Source organism: Passer domesticus, chromosome 5, assembly GCF_036417665.1.
Source record: "Passer domesticus isolate bPasDom1 chromosome 5, bPasDom1.hap1, whole genome shotgun sequence".
NCBI classification, from domain to species: domain Eukaryota; kingdom Metazoa; phylum Chordata; class Aves; order Passeriformes; family Passeridae; genus Passer; species Passer domesticus.
The window spans coordinates 47,929,760-47,949,255 of record NC_087478.1 but is presented as its reverse complement, the minus strand read 5'-3'; the positions used below and the strand labels follow the sequence as shown (position 1 = coordinate 47,949,255).

The window sequence follows — 19,496 nt, the reverse complement described above, 5'->3', positions numbered from 1 at the left end:
GGGGCTTCATATTTATTCATACACAAGTGTTTTTGCCTACTGTAGAGGGTAATTCAAACATCTCTCATTTTGTCAGTTGTCTTGTACTACATAAGGAAAAGCTATTCTTTAGCCCCCTCCATTATTTATAGCTTTAGTTGACAAGTTCAAAGGACAAGTCTCACACAACACATTGCAAGGTTGCATTAGAATTTTCTGTGAATGGGATAAAGGAATGCAATCATTTCTCTCAGTGAGGCCTTGTTTATACTGAAGTTTAAGCAGCTGCCTCAGCACTAAGTGGCATGCAAGTCTGTGCTTCAAGCCTTCAGAGGTGCTCTTTTAATGGCCTGTGTATTTTACAAGGCATCATTCAGTAATGTTTGAGGAGTTGATTGGATCATCAGGATAACCAGAGAGAAGGAAGGGTGTTTCTGTGGCTTAGTCATCTTGTGTTGGCATTGACCCAGTTTCATTTCAGACAGTGATGCAACTGTGCCTCGCTTTCAGTTTCTTTTCAAGCAACTAATGGCCAGGGCTTCCTGTGTGGAATTAAAGCACGTGAACCTTTTAGTAGCACGTTGCTGGTATTGTGTGCAGTGGTTTGATGTAGGTATTGACAGCACTGAGCTGTTTGTGACACTTTGGCTCTGCAAAAGCACTCAGAGTTGTAGCTTTCAGGATATGTTAGAAAGGGATCAGAGAACCACAAGATCATCAAGGTCAGTGTGACTCCAGTTACAAGCTAAGATATATATGTAGGTGATTTGTCAGCTGTCTTGTGATAAATGATGTTGAAGGCATCTGAGATGATGAAGCTGGATCAGCTTTGAAAGCTGTGTGGGTAAGCAAAACCCATGCAATTAGTGGTCAGTTTCACAGCTTCTTGGCAGTGGCATCACTGTGAATATTAATAGTTTGGGACTGGACGTTAAGAGATGCTGTTTTTCAAAAAAACACTGTCTTGAAGGTGTTAAAGTGATTAGCTGTCTGCTCTGTAAAGGTTCAGTGTTTTGTCAGTGGTAGGATAGGTTATCACCAACTTCCTTTGCAAAAGTCACAGTTTATTGTTAATTGTGCTGACATGTTTTTAAAATGATTCTTGGAAAGACCAACTGTGCTACTAACTAAACACTATTCTTTAAAAATACCAGTAAAGCTCATTTCTAGCACATCCGTATTTTAAAACAAAGATTTTTTTTCCATCTACTTCAACATAGCAATATGCATCTCATAGCTTACAGGTGCCACATTTGACCAAAAAGATTGTTTCTTGGCAACAGTTCAGTGTGTAAGGTGGAAAACTTCTTCCAGTCAGTGCTCTGGCTGTTGATAAAGCTTTTAGAGAAAATCAATGTCTTGTTCACCGTGTACATTTCAGTTTGGTCATCTGTTATTGACATCTCGTACTTCACCAAGTTACTGACTAAACAATGGCAGGAGACTTCAGAGGGTGTTTGAGAAGTGTCTCTGTTACTGGTTGGGTTATTGTTTACAGGCTGAAGGTTGTCTGTCTGAATTTACAATATACCTGTTGATGTCTTGTGTTTAAGAATTAAGTTCATGTGACTGTAAAGCAATCTTCACCAAATAATGTGCAAATTTTTCAAATGATCTCAAATAATTTCTCAATGTCAAACCCAGCAGAAGCTAAGCATAATACATGGAGAACTTAAATAGTAATCTTTCTACATGGTGAATCCAAAAAAATTACAGTGCAGGTTTTGGGAGACATAGAGAACTAGGTTTTAATTAATGTAATTAGTTGAAATGTTTATGTTTATATCTTGACATAAATTTTGATAAATACTTCACATTAAACTCTATAAAGAAAATTGGAATGTTCAGTGTTAAATGAAACTTCCTACATTTATTTTTCAACACTATTAATACCAACTGTAGCTGTGCTAAATTATAAGACAGATGTAATTAATACCCTGATCTTAAAGAGTATTTCTTTGGCTGTGAACCTGCTGTCATGAGATTATTTGCACTAAATTCTTTCTTTTTTTACAGGTGGTCTCCCAGATAAGAAGTTCGAGGTCGATAAACGAGCTGTCAATCTCGGGGATTTTAATGACATGATGAGAAAGGATCGATCTGGGTTCCGTCCACCTAATTCCAAAGACATGGGAACCACAGATAGTGGGCCTTATTTTGAGAAGGTGAGAGAAATGTATTTAGATAAATTAATATCAACCTCTTTGTTCAAGATCCCAGTTTTTACCCTAGTTCTCTGTAGGTGCTAGATATTGAATAACCCTGAATGAGCTCAGTAGTAAAAGGTGTGGGGTGGTTTTATTGGTAGAATGAATGTGTGTATAAAACAGGTGTCAGGTGTGCACAGACAAAATTATAGAGAGTGAGGCTTTTTATTCCAGAATAGACTGGTTTTGATGTAGACAAATTCCTTTCTTTTTTCTTGGAAGGGTAAGCTACTGGTAGCAATAAAATTCATTACAGGTTTCATCATGGTGATTCTTTTGGCTATTAACTACAGTCATCTACTGTAAAGAAAATTGGTTGAGATCTAAGTAAATATAAGTAATCACAGTCTTCCGAATATTTTTCTTTCATGTCTGGCATATATTGGAAACACCCTTTCTAAATTCCACAACCCCTTATGCTGTATGTCCGTGTACTGTAAGCTTCTGTATGACATCTGTTTCTCTGTGACATCTGTTGTATGTTATGATAGTGTTTCTTTCATATTCTTGCCTATTTTAAACAGAAGCTTTCACTGTTATTATCAAATATTAATTGCTTCACATCATGAATTGGAGAGTGTCCAATAGATGCAGAATGCTCTAGGGCTGTTTTGGTTTTTTTTTAGATACAGTTTATCACATGTAAAATGGAAAACAAATTTGGTTTAAAAATTCTGAAGGCGTGTTAACTGTCTAGGAATTTTTTAACTCCTCCATTTTGGTATAACAAGCCAAAAAGCAATTTTGTCAACTCCCTCTGGTGGAATAATTAATAAATACCATGAACAAAGCTAATGCGTTTCCTAACAAATTATGGTGGTAGGTGTGTGCTAACATTAGGAATTCATTCAAAATTTGTCTGCTTCTGTAGTGGTAATAGCCACTATCAGAAATGAATTTAATGAGAGTTCAAAATGTATTTTTAAAAGGAAAACTTAAGAGTATCTCCTTGGACCAAAGTCTTAACTGTCAAGCGATCATTTGAATCAGAAGTTTTGTCCTTGTAACTGCTATTACAAAGTAACTTTGCTTCTTCCTAGTCACTCACGTCCCTCTTTCTCTCCTCTTGCATTCTGTTGCTTCACTAACCAACTCCTGCTGTTGGCTAACTGCTGCTTCAGCTGACTTTGCCTTTCTCCAATCAAGATGGGTGCCTTGGGGATGAGGCTCCCTGCTCTCCCTTCTCCCCTTCTCCCAGCTACAAGCTGTCTCCCTCTGGTTCCACACTATCCAACGTCGGCCTTGGGGCAATCGGCTCAGGGCTCAGTCCCCAAAACTTCGCTGCTAGACAAGTAAGCAGGCCACCTTATAAGATGCATTGTTATAAGGCTGCAACCTGGGCTTAATCCAGTTGGTTGCTTGCATTTGTTTTTCTGCTGAATAGATTGAAATTGTTAATGGAAGTTTCAGCTGTCTCAGGTCATTGAGAATCAGTCCACTTTGGTTCCTAGCATCAGAACATACTTGGTCTGGTTTTGTTGGCCTCTTCCTAAATCACAGTGCAGCAGCAGGTAGATGTGCTTTTCAGGAGTCGTGAAGTTAGTGGTATCCTTTCTTTTAATTGCTGGCTTAAAACCCAGTTAGAGGCTGTTGATTTGCCTCATCAAACCCAACACTGAAGTTTTTCAGACTCCACTCAAAGACCTTGTATGTGGAAATGTGCCTGTAAAAAGTTGCAGTGAGTTAGCATTGTGCCTGTTTCCTTCTCCCTTCCTCACAGTTCAAAGTAAGGATTGATGTAGTAGTCTTCAAAAATTCTTGAAGTAGCAATATTGTTATGTACAGGGAAATGGTGGGGAAGTAGTTAAGTGATTAAGTGCAGTTTGGCAGAATTTCTGGCTATTATATTCTGCATTATTGTAGAAGAAAATATTTTAAGAGTACTGGGAAATGAAAGAACAGTACCTAATTATTGCAGCTGGTCTAGCTTATGTAGTCATATGCCTAACATGATGGTGTTTCTTTGTGTTGTCTTTCTGTTTCTATGTGACACAGTGTTGAACATCAGATTAAGTCCAAAATATTCAGGCCTGTTGTTGAGCTCGGTGTGCAGAACTCTTGTTAAAGAGAGGATGTTATAGAGAGGAGTTAGAAATGAAAGTGTAACTGTAGCTTCAAGGCCTCTCAAAAATTTTAATGTGTAGTTGACTCCATCTGGCTCTTTGCAGAATAAAACCTCTTGTTTTTTGGGGCATTTTGTCTTCCTGCATGCTTAGGAATTGCTTCTGAAAGAGAAAATACTTTTGGTGGAGGGGGATGCAGGTGAATGAGGCAATCCATAGTGCTGCCAGTATAGAAACAGGAGGAGAGACTTGTGTTTGGAAGCAAAAGGATAGCAGAGGATGCACAGTATTAATGGTAGGAGTATTATGCACAATGTTATGATAGGATTTATGAAATCCTGGTGTATAAGGGAAGGAAAGGTTTTAGTGAAGGCCTGCACAATCTCAGTTGGAAATAATGGTGGATTTATGTTGGATGCAGCAATGCTGGCATGGACAGGAGATTAGGGAATGATGGCTGAAGAGTGGAATATGCACTCTTCAGAACCCCAAGTATCTGAGTGTCACAGACACCCTGATAGACAGCAGGACATGAGAAATTCTGAGGGTCTGGAAACTGAAAAGACAAACTCATGGCACATAAGGATGCTTTGGAGTATGAGCTTCAGCTTTTACAAGAAAGAGAGTGTAGCTTAATTAGTGTAGGAGACTGTTGATAATATTTCTTGCTTTTTTTGAAAAATGGTACCAGAAAAGGTCTGCTCAAGGGGCTGAAATCGTGAAACATAATCACAGATTTTCTTGGGTCTTGTTCGTTCGTTAGAGTTTATTACAGAAGTTGCGTATAAATCGGTAAATACTTCTCATTAAAAAACTCAGCAAGTATTCTTGTGTTAGAAAATAAACCAGTGGGGAAAAAAAAAACCCCACAACTCTTTTTCTCACTTGAAAATTTTCTTCAAATTTAGTGGGAGAAAAGGGAAAGGAAAATACCCAAATCCAGAAGGGAAATTTTTAAAATATGAATTCTAAAATAGCATTAGTTAATGAAAGGCCTTCAGAGGAAAAAAAATAGCCTTGTGAGTGATATCTCAGCAACCTACTCAGGAAAAGTACCTGTCTTCTCTAAAATGGGGGACCACAATTCTTGTTGACACAGTCTTGCCATACTTTTAAAAAGCCAGTTGGAATGGAGTTTTAAGTTTGTTGTTTGTACTCAGAGTTTCCATTTCCCAATACATCAAGTGCAAAATATTAGAAGATGAGATTTGTCATGTCTTGAAGTAAGTAGATAAACATGACCCTTCAGTGTTAGAAGAGAAACAACCTGCTTCTCAAATATGTGGTACAGTGGCTTTAACCCAGGTAGAATATTACTGATTTTAGCCAAACGTCTGTAATTCTAAGGGAACTCTGTTTAAGTCAGTAACTCGGCTCGTTGTTACTGATATGTAACTATTAGCATAGAAATCCATTATCCTGCAAGATTCATCTTCTCACTACTGCTTTAATTTTATAGGGTGGCAATCATGGTTTGTTTGGAAACAGCACAGCACAATCGAGGGGCATGCACACACCAGTGCAGCCACTAAATCCTTCCCCCAATATCCGGGCGCAAGTGCCTCCCCAATTCCTTTCTCCCCAGGTAAGGAATTTATAGCAACTCATTACTTGTAAAATTAGAGCTACAGCCTTCAGAGCACATCATTGAGGTTACTTACACATCTGTCTTGGTCTCAATTTGATGTTAAGAAATTGAAAAATTGAATAAGATAAAAACATTAAAATTCATAGTAAAAGTACTTAAAACTCAGTGCAGAAGCATTAGCTTTCTATCTTATTCCAAGGCAGTTGATGGTAAATGCTCGCTACCAGTATTTTTAAACCTGAAAAGTGAATTTGGGAGTCCTATGTCTTATATAGGCTTTTGCAAAGTATTTTAAAAAGAACAAATAAACGTGAAAGCTTAAAGTGTTTCTGAAGTGTGACAGGTTGCTTAATTTTTTTAAGTAGTCTTGTCCTGTGCTTCCTGTCCCCCCTCCAAAAGAGAGGTTTGATGAAGGGACTACATGTTACATTTACATTGCAGAGCTTAATCTTAAGACCTCAGAGTCTCCAAATGTACAAGTTTACTTTTTGCTTTGGACTTGGTGAACAGTCTTGAGATTGTACTTGTGTAACTCTCCAAGAATGCAGGGAGAAATGGGGGGATTCTTCTCCACCTACTCCTGTCTTTTACTGTACCTTATTCAACATACAGAGAGATTAACTCTTTCTGTGAGGCACTGTTTCTTTGCTCCAGTGACTACCTGAATGCCTTTCTTTTCCCTTGTCAAGCAGTACATTTTTAATACGATAATGCAGTACTGTGATTACTGGTTAGCTGCATATATATCAGCATTTAAATTTAGTACAGTCTCTAGCACCTGATTGGTTGGGGGAATAACCTTTGTGTGTGTGTCTACATCTGCACATGTAATACTGTATACTGTCAATCAAGTGAGGTATTCACTCTGCCCAAGTTACAGATTGTGCATGTTTAAATGTGATGTGTTAATAAATCTGTAGTGTGTTTCCCAGAGCACCATTGAAGATTGGTGTCATGCTTGTTCCTGTACAGAAATACTTGTACTTCATCTTTTCCTCGTAGCAGTGCATTCAGGATATGTAACTGGTTTCCATGCAGGTTTCGGCCTCCATGCTCAAACAGTTTCCCAACAGTGGCTTGAATCCTGGTCTTTTCAATATGGGCCCCCAGCTTTCTCCACAACAGATTGCCATGCTGAGCCAGCTTCCACAGATTCCCCAGTTTCAATTAGTAAGTAACTAGTCATCTTGTGAGACAAGACATTTTGCAAATTGTCTGATGAGTTTTCTTTTTTTTTATGCTTGTTCTAATTCTGTTTTGTTCTACTGATGTTATTTTGTACAAGTGTTCTCTCTTTGCTATGTGGGGTAGTAAAGTCCTGCTAGAAGGCAGCAGATAGGCCCATGTAATTATTGTGGATTACAGGAGTTAATGACTCCAAGCCATGTTTTTGTACAGAAAGCAGTTGTTTGTTGATTTTTCATGAAGTTTTCTTCAGACTTATAGTCATAGTGATGGTAATAAAGCGGGTAATTCTGTTGCACAGTGTTAAATTAGAAACATTTAACATTTAAGTGAAGGATGTGGTATTCTTCTAATGCATTCATTGTCATTGTATTTGGGTGAGTGGAATGAGAAACAGTTTACCTAAGTTCTGAGCAAAGCATTTGGTAGTGAATAGCTCCTGGCAATTCTGTTTCGCGTGATGAGCTCTGTATTTTCACTCTTCCCACCCCCCCTTATTTTGTAGGCTTGTCAGCTCCTCCTCCAGCAACAGCAGCAGCAACAGCTGTTACAGAGCCAGAGAAAGTTATCTCAAGCTGTGCGACAACAGCAGGAGCAACAGGTGTGTGGCACTGTTTTTGTCAATCATATGAAGTATGAAGTTTGCTGGGGAAATGCAGTCTGCAGTAGAGATGGTGCTGGCTCCAGTGGCGTCATCTGCTCACTTCATGTTGCACTTTTTGGAGAGCAGGGTCTTTTGTATCTCCTCCAGTTCACTGTTTCTTTATGTTTACTGGAATTTGCATTGCAGTATAGCATAGTTGAAGCAGTTGTTTCTTTCCTTTCAGATTGCTCGTATGGTGAGTGCCCTCCAGCAGCAGCAGCAGCAGAGGCAGCCTGGCATGAAGCATTCGCCATCCCACCCTGTTGGGCCTAAGCCACATTTAGACAGCATGGTACCCAATCCTTTGAATGTGGGTCTCTCAGATTTACAGACCAAAGGGCAGATACCTGGATACGGTTCAGGTGGTAAGTGCTCTGTGGAAGTAGGTTTGGTGCATGACCTGTAGCTTCCTTATTATTAATATGGTAATTGTGTTAGTCACTTATGTCTGGGTTCAGAAATGAGTAATTTATTTATAAGCATTAGAGCAAAGGTTATGACAAGTGTCAGCTTTGAATCAAATTGCATTATTTTTCATTGCATGGGAAGAAGACAAACCTATGAAGAAAGTATATCATGGCATACTGACATAACACACTTATTTGGAAGATGCCCCTTGAGTATACCTTTTGCTGTTGTTTTCTTTTTCCCACCTTTTTCTTATGATTATAATGACTCTCCATTTAAAGATGCTTAAAAACAAAACAGAAGATGACAGTTAAGTTTTGTTTTGTTTGTTTCACAGGCTTTGGCTCAAGTGGCATGGATTATGGCATGGTGGGAGGGAAAGAGGCTGGAACAGAATCCCGCTTTAAGCAGTGGACTATGATGGAAGGGCTGCCCTCTGTGGCTTCACAAGATGCCAATATGCACAAAAATGGTGAGAGGGGGAATGTTGGGAATGCCCTTGTAGGATCATCTTCCCAGAGTGGAATAGTTTAGATGAACTGTCTTGCCTCACCAGTATGCTTCTTAAATATGTTTGCGTTAATACATCATACTCCTGGTGATCCCAACCTTTCCTGAGTGTAAATGTATGTTTTTCATGCTGCAGGTGCAATAGTGCCCCCTGGAAAGGCTCGTGGAGGATCGCCCTACAACCAGTTTGACATAATCCAGGGCGACCCGCTCAGCAGCCATGCAGGCCCTGCTGGTGATAGTTGGTTACCTGCCAAATCTCCACCAACAAACAAGATCGGAAGTAAATCCAGCAATGCCAGCTGGCCTCCAGGTATTACATAAGGGCAGGGATTGTGTCCTCGCTTTAGGATAGATGTGCTGGACTTTTCCTCATCATACTTACTTAATAACCATTGCAACGAAAACATTTGGGTGGCTTGGCCTATCTTGGTTTTGAAATTTCTTCCACATTAAAGTAGAACATAAATGTTGAATTTCCAGTAAAAATGCTGAGCTAAATATGAACTAACTGCTGAATTGCCTGAGTAGTGTGGTTTTTGTTAGGTGAACTCATATCTTCTGTGATATCTCATATCTTTCTTTACATTTACAGAAAATTTCATGAAAACATATGTTCATAGAATACACACCACCATCTCCCTTCTTTTGTACTGATTCCTTATTTGTGCTGTGTTACACTGACACAGTGTAAAAATTATTGATAGGGTGGAATCAGAAAGAAAAAGATGTTAAGTGGGGCTTTTTTGTGACGGTGGGAACACCAGCCACACTGTTGTGGTTCACCTTTGTTCATGTCACATAAACGGTAGAAGAGTGTTGCAACACTTCAGTTATGCTCAGGAATCTTGTGGCTTGGGTAGAAGTATCTTGCTTTTGGGATGGCAGGCTGCTGCACATTTTCAAGTTTGGTAGTTTCACTGGCAGAATTTTAGGTTGCTGCTAGAAAACTCTCTAGGCAAAGTACATATGTATTTGAATGCGCACATAATTTTATGTAGAAGACATTCATTTAAACAGAGTGCTGTCCTTGAAGTTGCACAGATTAATCACTGATGCTGTTCAGCAAGTAGGGGTGCTGTGATTTTTCTCTTGTCTGGAAGACAGTTGCATTCCAGGAGAACATTACTAACTGCAAACCCTCCCCTGTGTATCCCTTCAAGCACAAAAAAGTAGAAGTCCAGGTACATCTCCTGGGTAGCACAGACCTCACATCAGACTGAGGAATCTATGTGACAGATACAACTGCAGGAAATGTAGTTGGAAATTTTTGAGGGAAGCCCTCAGTGTCCAACTCGAGCAAGAAAACATCTTGTAATGAGCTAACAGAACTAAAGAATTAATTATCTCAAAAACCTCTGCACATCCATAGCGTTTCATACTGCTCACTGCATTCTGTACAGGTATCTTTGTGTTACGCTTCTGTCAGCCTGGTTGTTAAGTATGGAGCTTTTTGGACTGGAGTTACTGTCCATAATGCCAGAAACTCCCAAAATGTAATCTTTTACCAGACTTCACTCACAGACTCATTGTTGCTGAACTTGTTTCCTCAGTCACCATTCCCCTATATTATACTGAGCAAGACAGTACTGCTCGGAATGTTACAAGAGACACATGAGGATCAGCTCTGCAATGTTTCCAAGTTTTGGAGCAGCCACTAGCTTTGGCAAGGTTCTTGGTGCCAAAACTGTTACAGAAGTTAAAAGTTTGATAGCTGCTCTTTGCTCCTTGTTGATATCATAGAGCTTCCCTAGTGATACCTGTAGTCCCATTGTCAGTGAAAAGTAAATTTTTTTGTTGCTGACTGCCTCACCACTGTGAAAGGATAAGTGAAGTTCACAAATTCAGAACATAAAATTTTACTGAGATCCTCAGTACCATCCCTCATTTCTTGTGTGAGTAGCCCAAGACTATGATTGCAGCCCTCATGCAGGTGGCATTTATTCAGTTATTGCTGTTTCACTCATACGAGATCCATAGGCTGCTGGGGCAAGTTACTGTTCCATGACCATCAGCCACTTGAACTGTCTCATAGTCTAACTTGTGGACGTCATTGACAAGGAAAACTGAAATCAAGGTCTACCTTATTAATGCAACTCCCCTGATGAAGAATGAAGACCTAAAATAGCTTTACACTGTAGGTTCTTCTCTGCAAACTTGTAGGTGAGGTCCACTGTCAGTTCCTAGCATGGGTGATAGAATTCTTCCCAGTGCTGGAAAAAAAGTTGTTAACAAAAATGAGTTTACAAGAGAAAACCTCTTGAAATAGGTGCATTTTTCCTTTGAATGAAAACAGTGGTCACTCAGCATTCACCCTGACTACACCTTTCACATTTTCCTCCTAAATGCCATCTGCTGCAGAAATGCTGCTGTTCAAGAGAGCAGTATTGTTCAGCACAAAGATAAGTGAAGTGGTGCCCAATCAAACTGATACCACAGCTGGAGGTGAGAGCAAGTTTTGCTGCATTGGTGAGAGTTATGTCGTTTGGTTATGCTGCACAGACTTGCATACTTAGGTCATACTTAGACTGTAATTTTCCCATTCAAGATCAGTCATACTTCCAGCAAACTGATCTGGATGTGTCTGTCATGGTTTTCACAATAATCTTAATCTTACATTTGAACTTTTTGAGAGGACCTTTCAAATATCAGCAGAGAAATGCATTTCATGTCTTCTTTACTGCCTAGAAATAAAAGAGCATGTTTGTAGACAAGAGTTGGTGAATGTGCATGATAATGACTATTAGCCCCAAAAGGAGAGTTTGGAAATTTGTCAGTGTGCTGTAGTTTAAGGAAATGCTTTTCCAGACCAGAGTTATATCAATCAGTGAATGTGTTCATAAACAATAATATCCCTGATCCTTGGAGCCTCGTTTGTATATTCATTAACCTTTTGATTAGAGCTTTCTGTGCACTTAATTTTCTATCTCAAATTCTCAGAATCTTTGTAAATAGAAGACATGGACATACTTTTTTTTTCTCCGAACAAGTTCAAATTCCCAGGTCCTAACTTGTGTTCATGGATTCTTTGTCTCAGAAGAGTGAAGATATTTTCAGTAGACCCAAGAGCTATATTGCTTCTTCCTTAACAAAAGGGAGATCTTGCTTGTCAGGGAATGGCAGTATTTTAGTAATAGCTGAGCAGAGTCCTTCCATGATGCAGTACTGATTGCTGATAAAGTGTTGATACCTGGATTATTCTGTTGAGTTACTAAAGTTGGGGAGATGTTACTGATGTTTATAAAATCATGAAGGCAGTGAATGAGATAAATGTAGAGTTGTAATTCTGTGACTCCTACAATGCTAGAACCGTGGTGCAAATGCTGGAATTAGGAGGATATAAATTTTAATTTTACGTGGGAGCTTTTTTCCTATCAGGAGTGGTGAACTTTCGGGTTGTGTTGCTTTCACAGCTTCTTGAGACAGATGATACTAGCCAGTTGAAACAGTGATTGGATAAAATGATGGAAAACAGTTGCACAAGCAGGCACTAGCAGATAGAATGGGTATTTCTGCCATCTGAGTTAGGACAGCTGTGGATACTGGGAGAGTGTGAGGCCAGTAGTCCACAGATAGTGGCCAGGTTTGTTTTGTGCCAGAACACAAACCTTAATGGTATTTCTCCTACTGTTGTTGGCAAAACACTGGACTAGATGGACCTTAGTTCTGACCCAATGGGGCATTTCTTTTGTCTTCTCTCAGATTCTCCCATGCATTATCACAGTCTAATACTGCCCTTGCTGTGGCAATAATTTGAACCAGTAGTATCATATTTTCTTCTCTATTTGTCTGTGAAAGTCATAGTCTTGACTATAATTCTTCATTACAAAGGTCACTGAAATGAACCCTTCCTTGCCAGATTCATCCTATGTTGCTTCATTCTAGAGAGTGCATCTTGCATCCTGCTTTTAATAATGGATCTTTAATTACACTCAAATATTCCATTATTAATTATTTCAGAAATTCAGGTTGGGAATTCTGTATCCTGGACTTGTATCTCCAAGGGATGAATCTGCCACCTTTGCACTCTTCTCACACTTAGACAAATTGTCACATAGTATATGAAGCTGCTTTACTTGTTTTTGTGTTTGTCAGTTTTACTTTTGCACCACTGCTTCTAGAACTGACCACAGCACTTTATTCATTGAAGGAACCAAGTTACTGATCTATCTTACAGTAATTGGAGTCTGTGTGTTCATATTTAATATAATTCATCCTCTTGTCTTAAAATTCTGGCATGCCTGGAGCTATAGTTCAAACTAAAGCATGATAAGTATATCCCATCTCATTGTGTAGCATGAAGAATGACAATGAGTACATACATTACTTTTACCACAAGGCCTCTCATCTCAGTATTGATAGGTAATGTATAAAGTGTGTGTGAACATAGAGTGTGATGTGTCAAATGTGTTTCCAAACTCCTCAGGTAGGTAGCCTTTCCAGGAGAAAGGCTTCGGCACACACGCACAAAGTATGTGTACGGAATTTTATCTTACACATCGATCATGGAATTCACTAAAACTATGGAAACCTCATCTGAATGTAGCAAAGCAGAAGTGTTTAAAGGGATACTGGATGCCCTTGTACCACTTTTTTTGTAGTGTAGACTTGTGTTCATATGAAATCAGAGGAACTATGAAATAGATTATGATTCTAACCTACAGTCTTTTTTTTTGCCCCTAAGGAACAGTGTAGAAGACAGTTGTTTACCATCCTGAAATACCTTCAGCAATTCCTTCTAGTAAATAACATTTCCCTGATTGCATCTAATTCCTTTTTCTCTCCTGTCCCAGAGTTCCAACCAGGAGTGCCATGGAAAGGTATACAAAACATTGACCCTGAATCTGACCCCTATGTGACCCCTGGAAGTGTGCTGGGGGGGACAGCCACATCTCCCATTGTAGATACTGACCACCAACTTCTGCGGGACAACACCACAGGTAAAGCAGGGCACATCTGGTCTGTGATTATCAAAGTCTCTGATACTGGGGATTATTGCAGCACTGCAGTCATCACAGGCAAACAGTCTGTTGCATTTGTCTGAGAAGGAAGCTGCATGCCTTTGCAATGTGGCTGGGAGCACCTGAAAGCTTGACATTGGTACACTTACAGCTCTCTTGAGGTTTAATGGTGTTACAGAAACTCTGTGAACTTGGTCTCCTCTTTCTCTCTCCTTTTCTCTTTGATAGGGTCTAATTCTTCCCTCAACACCTCGCTGCCTTCACCTGGTGCCTGGCCCTACAGTGCCTCTGACAATTCCTTCACCAACGTTCATAGCACTTCAGGTATGCAGGCTTTGAAACTTAGCCAGACAAAGCATTTTTCATTTAGCACTAGTTCATAGTTGTTCCACTTGGAGTATTTAGTGCATCATGTGTACCAGTGACTTGGGAAGACAAACACAACTCTGAATGTAACCCCCTCCTTGCTCTTACCCCCACCCTTTATATGCTGAGCGTGACTCCATATGGTATGGAATATCCTTTTGCACAGTTGGGGTCAGCTGTCCTGGCTGTGTTTCCTCAACTTCTTGTGCACCCTCATCCCTCCTGCTGGTGGGAGGATGTGAGAAACAGAAAAAGCCTTGATGCTGTGTAAGCACTGCTCAGCAGTATAACTAAATCATCTGTATTTATCCATGCTGTTTGTGATACCTTGTGAAGGCTGACCTAAAACAGAGACTAGGTGGAGTTAGAGAATAAAGGTATTTATTAAAAGGCCTTAGTGGATACACCTTGGGCAGTACCAGAGCCCAGCCAGGGCTACGCTGAAGATGAACCCAAAATGGTCACAAAATGGATGATTGGTCACAAGGTCTCTTACTTTTATAAGTTCTGGTCCTTTAGCACATTACAGTTAATTGTCCAGTTACAGCTTTAGGTTATGAAGTCCCATCCTTCTTGTTTTTCTCTCTTCAGTCCATGTTGTTTATGCTCTTGGGCCTGAAATTTGGGTTGGTTGTTCTTGGTCCCAAGCTAGGAAAGGAATTGTTTTGTCTAGCTACTCGGTGAAGAGAGCTTACCATCCACTAATATGAAGCTCAGAACTACACACTAAAGCAGTACAGAATCTGAAAAACATAAAAGCTAAAACCTAAGGCATCATTCCCAGCCCAAATCCAAAACATGGCCCCGTACCTGGTACTACCAAGAAAATTGACTCTACCCCAGCCAAAACCAGCATATTATTAAGTTAAAGAATAGAATAGTAGGAAGCAGCAGATGCAAAAGGAAAGATAAAAACAGTACATGCACAATCTGTTGACATGTCATATTTTTAAAAATATTACCTGCTTATAGATGTATTAGTAAAGGTGAATGATTTTACTTACTTTAGCTTTAGGATATGGGAGTGCTGTGAAGGGAATGTTTTTGCCTTGCCTTTCATAGCGCTCATCATTCCATGAAATCTGGACAGTGAAGACATTTGCTCCTCTTGCTTTTCATGGTTGGCCTGTTTATATAAACTTAAATATATGTCTCAGATCCTTCATAAGAAGGTCTCCACAGCTTTCTGATAAAAAAACTGTTTTTGCACACACTTTGCAGTACAGTGCTGGAAATACTTGCTCCAGATGAACTATTTGGATTTTAAGCTTCTTGCAAATATCAGAATTTTTTCTTGAAGACATCATTGTCTTGACAATTACTTAAAATTGAAGAATTGTATATAAATAACAGGGGTGAGAATAGAGCTGGGAGCTACATCTGGCTTGAACTTCAGGTTTTTTCATCATAGTGAATGAAAGCTGTGTTCCCGTGTTACCTCAGCATCTTCACCAAATGTGTCGAAAGTGCTCTTTAGTCCTTAAGAAAAACTGAGTTCCTGCCACCCATTTGTGAGCTGACTTTGGTTTGAAGCACTGTATGCAGCATTCTAGAGACATAGAAAGTTCCTCTGAGGAAAGGAGTGACATGTAGCAAATTCCTGCCTTTGCTTAATTTTTGTCTAGCACATAAGAAAGACTGAAGAGATAAAAATATTGAAGTCATACTCAAATTGAGGAAATGAGACCACTGCCACATACCAGTTTCTTTTTGTCTGCTAGACATGAGTGTTTTACAGTCAGCCAATCATCTGAACTGAGAATTTAGAATTCACCTATCTGTAAAGCAGAGTGTAGTGAAAGCAGGTTTTTAAGCACTTTCAAAGGTTGGTGCTTGAAACCTGCTTGCTACTGACCATTTCTGTGTCATGGAAATACAGAGATCTAGCTGTAAATTGAAGCATGCTTTTACATGCTGAAAGCTTTATGGTCTTGGTTTCCAGATGTGTTATTTTATGGTGCCCTGGCATATCATAAATCTGTGGTTTTTCACTTTATTTCAAATTACATTCACCACTGTCTGCTGGTGACTGATGTTAAATGCACAGACTGATGTTAAATACGCATTTGCACACACGTACATGAGAGTTATGATTAAGATAATGTCTGACACAGGCTTTTCCCCCCAAATGGCCATGTCTCTGTTTGCTGGTTCTCGGTGCAGAACAGTGAGGAATTTTGAAATGTCCCTTGGTGTCAGAAGTTGTGGGAGAATTTGCAGTCTGCCTTTTTTAAAAAAACTGCTTTAGGCAGAGCTCACAAATATTCATGACCAATAGTGTTGTTTTTGGGAGCACTTCTATTTTTCTCTTTTATTGCATTTCTTTATAAAGAGTTCTTGAAATGTGTTAAGGGTATCCACTATAGGTCTTCTAATAGGCACCTGCCTGTTAGCAATACTCTCTAGTAAAAACAAAAAGTGCTATCAAGATTGTTTAGAAGTCCAGCCATCACACAGCTAAGCAGCCTTCTTCATGCAGTTCTGCTGTGTCTTCATTGTGTGAGGTTTGTGATTCTCAAGAAAGCTTTGATCTTGTAGGGAGGACGTCTTTAGGAGGTAACATTGGCTTAGTAGACCAAGAATGGTGAATACTGTGCTTCGCAGGGTTTTTTTTCATGAGAAAGGTTGTTTCATTAAAGGTCAGTAGTGGCAAAGCTTTTAAGAAATTCTCAAATGAAATTTAGTGTGGACATAAAAGTTGAAGTTAATCTAATTAATGATGTAACATACTGCAGTCAGCTACATTATCATAAGTGATCCTGGTGTATGACTTTTTTTTAATTAGCATATATAAAATAAGCAAATATTAACTTACATATAGCATGGGGTTTTTTTGGTATGATAAATTAACTATTGTATGGTCCTGTGTTTCTCACTTGTCTCCAATACAAATGCAGTCAAAAGACTTAGTGTAATAGGACAGGTACTTAATCTCACAACTTTCTCTAATACATACAATTTCTTTAATCTTCTAGCAAAATTCAGTGATTACAAATCAACGTGGTCCCCAGATCCCATAGGACACAATCCCACTCATCTCTCCAACAAGATGTGGAAAAACCATATTTCCTCAAGGAACACTACAGGGCTGCCCCGCCCACCTCCTGGCCTGACCAACCCCAAACCATCATCTCCATGGAACAGCACAGCACCCCGATCGGTCAGGGGCTGGGGGGCACAGGACTCAAGGCTTGGCTCTGGTGAGAACAAACCAACTGGTAGCACCACTGATCAGACCTGAGCAGTGTATGTTTTACAGCACCAGTGGTGTGGAGGAAAGAAAGTTGCAGTTGTTGTGGTAATAGGAAAAAAGATAGCAAATTTCCATTTCAAGAAGAAACTGTCAGTAATTGGGGTGGTGCGGGGTGGAATCCCAGGTCCTGCTGCAGGGAATGAGTGAAGAAGGGCTGAGAGCTGCCAGAAGAGGATACCTGCTACATAAGGCCTTTCAAGACTAGATGCTTGCTGTGTGTGAGAAACTCCTCAAAGATAAACTCTAGTAAAATTAATCTTGATGTGAACTGTGAGCAAAGGTATGGTTTTGTTTTCAGGACTGAAGATTAGGCTTTCATGTTTTAACAGGGCTGGTAATGCTGAATTTTTCTGAAAGACCTAACTGTAAAGAAAGATGGTTTTTCTTTGTATCAGATCTGTCTTGATTGCTCTGTCTTATAATTTGCAGCATCTACTTGGAGTGATGGTGGCTCAGTTCGTCCTAGCTACTGGCTGGTTCTTCACAATCTCACTCCACAGGTATTTTCTGTTTCTGGGGACTTGTTGGCTTTAGCAAGGATTCAGTTGTTTCTTTTTGAACAAAATCTGACAAAATCAGATTTGTCACCATATGTAACATGTTTCTACTAAACTGAGCTGCAATCTGACTGTTTTTTCTATTGTAATCTCTTCAGGTAATTTTTAGATGTTCAGGTTTTGCTATGTGACTGTTAAAACATTTCTTGACTTCAGAGTTACAAAAAATAATTGAGCAGAAAGATTTTTCTTAGAAGTGAGGGTAAATTTCATGACTATAACGTGGCATGGTTTATAGCTGTTCTTTGGGATGTTGTCAATAAGAAAGTCGATGTAACTGCCAGTTTTCACTTTAGTGTTTCCATAGTAAAACCACAGAATTTTTCCAGCGCTCCTGCCAAAACCAGTGTAGTTAGGTTATTTCTGCAAGTATTCTCAAAGCTTGCTGCCATTCAGAATGAATTCTGTGGAGATCCTGCTTTCAGCATTCCCAGTTAATATTCAAGACCTAGGAGCAGCTTATATGGTTATCAGCAGTACCCTGAGGTCTAGACAGAGAGTCCCCTGTTCTGCCAGATAATTTACCTTGTTTCCTCAGTCTGCAAAAAAGGGTTGATGTGAAAGGAAGAGCTGAGGTCTCCAGCAGATCACCCAAAATGGCGAGCTGTGCTCCTTCTGTAAAAAAAGACTGTTTACCTTGATGCGAAGGAAGAAGTGGTGTGAGCAAAAAGCACAGTTCTAAGTCTGGCTTGTGTAAAATACTTCAGTGCTGCTTTAGGAATTATTTAGTGGAAGAAGAATATATTTTGGAGGCGTTTTAAGTTAGTAGGAAAGAGAAACAGATCATAACTGTCTCCTTGCGGATTCTCTCTTTATTGTGGATCAGTACACTCGCGAGAGAAGTGTAAAGGTTCAGATGGATTCATAGACTCATAGAATGGTTAGGCTTGGAAAGAACAGTATGTTCATTTCAAGGTTCTCTGTTTTAACCTTGACCATATTTGTACCACCACACAACTTCCTTTTCCCTCATTTGAAGCTGTATTATAAAATAGGGGGGAAAGAAGGAAGAAAGTAGCACTTCCTTAAGTATTTGCACATACGGATCCCATTCGTATGTCCATGTTGCTGTGACACACCAGGAATAGAATCTGTCTGTACAGAACACCTGGGAGAACAGCTGTTACTGGAGGTAAGTAACAAGCTGTTACTGCTGCAGAAGGAATATAGGCAACAACTGCTGTGAAAACATTAGTTCAAGATGGAATGAACATTGGTGGGTTCGGCAGCAAAATCACTGACCCTTTGTGTCACTGTTTCATAAACCACAAAGACAAAGAAGCACCAAAATAAATTTTCAAAAATTTCATTGTAGAGATATTTCCAGTTTTGCAAAAACCTTTTAAAAAGTAGTTTATATACATTCTGCTGAAATCAGAGAGCTGGAGACTAAGACATTCTGGTTCCTTTGGTAGAAATTCTGATGACTGAAGATGGTGAGAAGTACAAGTTGTGTATCATTACTGGAAAATTATTAGAAAAGCTGTCAGCGTGAGGACAGTGACAATGTAAGAAACTCAGTGAAAGAGGGAAGACTGGACTCAAGCTGTAGATGAACAAGAAAGATAATTTAGGTTATTCCATACTAAACCAAACTTCATGTAACTGAGAAGTCAAGGCATACCAGTTCCTGTTTGAAAATCAGCTTCTGTCACCTTTGCTTTCTTCCCACTGCTTTCATCTGTTTTTCTTTCTGAGAGCAGCATATTTTTCAGTTACTGTGACAAAGTCAGGATTAAAGTATGTTTGGAGAAATAATTACAAGCATCTGTTTCA

At 39.4% G+C, this 19,496-nt stretch overlaps 1 protein-coding gene across 27 annotated transcripts in view; it reads left to right on the top strand.

The window, feature by feature from the left end:
- Positions 1–19,496, top strand: part of TNRC6B (trinucleotide repeat containing adaptor 6B) — a 133,675-nt gene that overhangs the window by 100,338 nt on the left and 13,841 nt on the right. For 24 of the 27 annotated variants that reach the window (XM_064420143.1, XM_064420133.1, XM_064420142.1 and 21 more), the window contains 12 exons: positions 1,996–2,144; positions 3,308–3,478; positions 5,709–5,834; positions 6,876–7,007; positions 7,528–7,623; positions 7,850–8,030; positions 8,411–8,545; positions 8,720–8,896; positions 13,377–13,523; positions 13,773–13,868; positions 16,886–17,110; positions 17,593–17,663. In XM_064420143.1, the coding sequence (XP_064276213.1) occupies positions 1,996–2,144; positions 3,308–3,478; positions 5,709–5,834; positions 6,876–7,007; positions 7,528–7,623; positions 7,850–8,030; positions 8,411–8,545; positions 8,720–8,896; positions 13,377–13,523; positions 13,773–13,868; positions 16,886–17,110; positions 17,593–17,663 (1,706 nt within the window). The remainder of the gene's footprint in view (positions 1–1,995; positions 2,145–3,307; positions 3,479–5,708; positions 5,835–6,875; positions 7,008–7,527; positions 7,624–7,849; positions 8,031–8,410; positions 8,546–8,719; positions 8,897–13,376; positions 13,524–13,772; positions 13,869–16,885; positions 17,111–17,592; positions 17,664–19,496) is intronic. The other 3 variants (XM_064420135.1, XM_064420156.1, XM_064420152.1) reach the window with 2 other exon arrangements.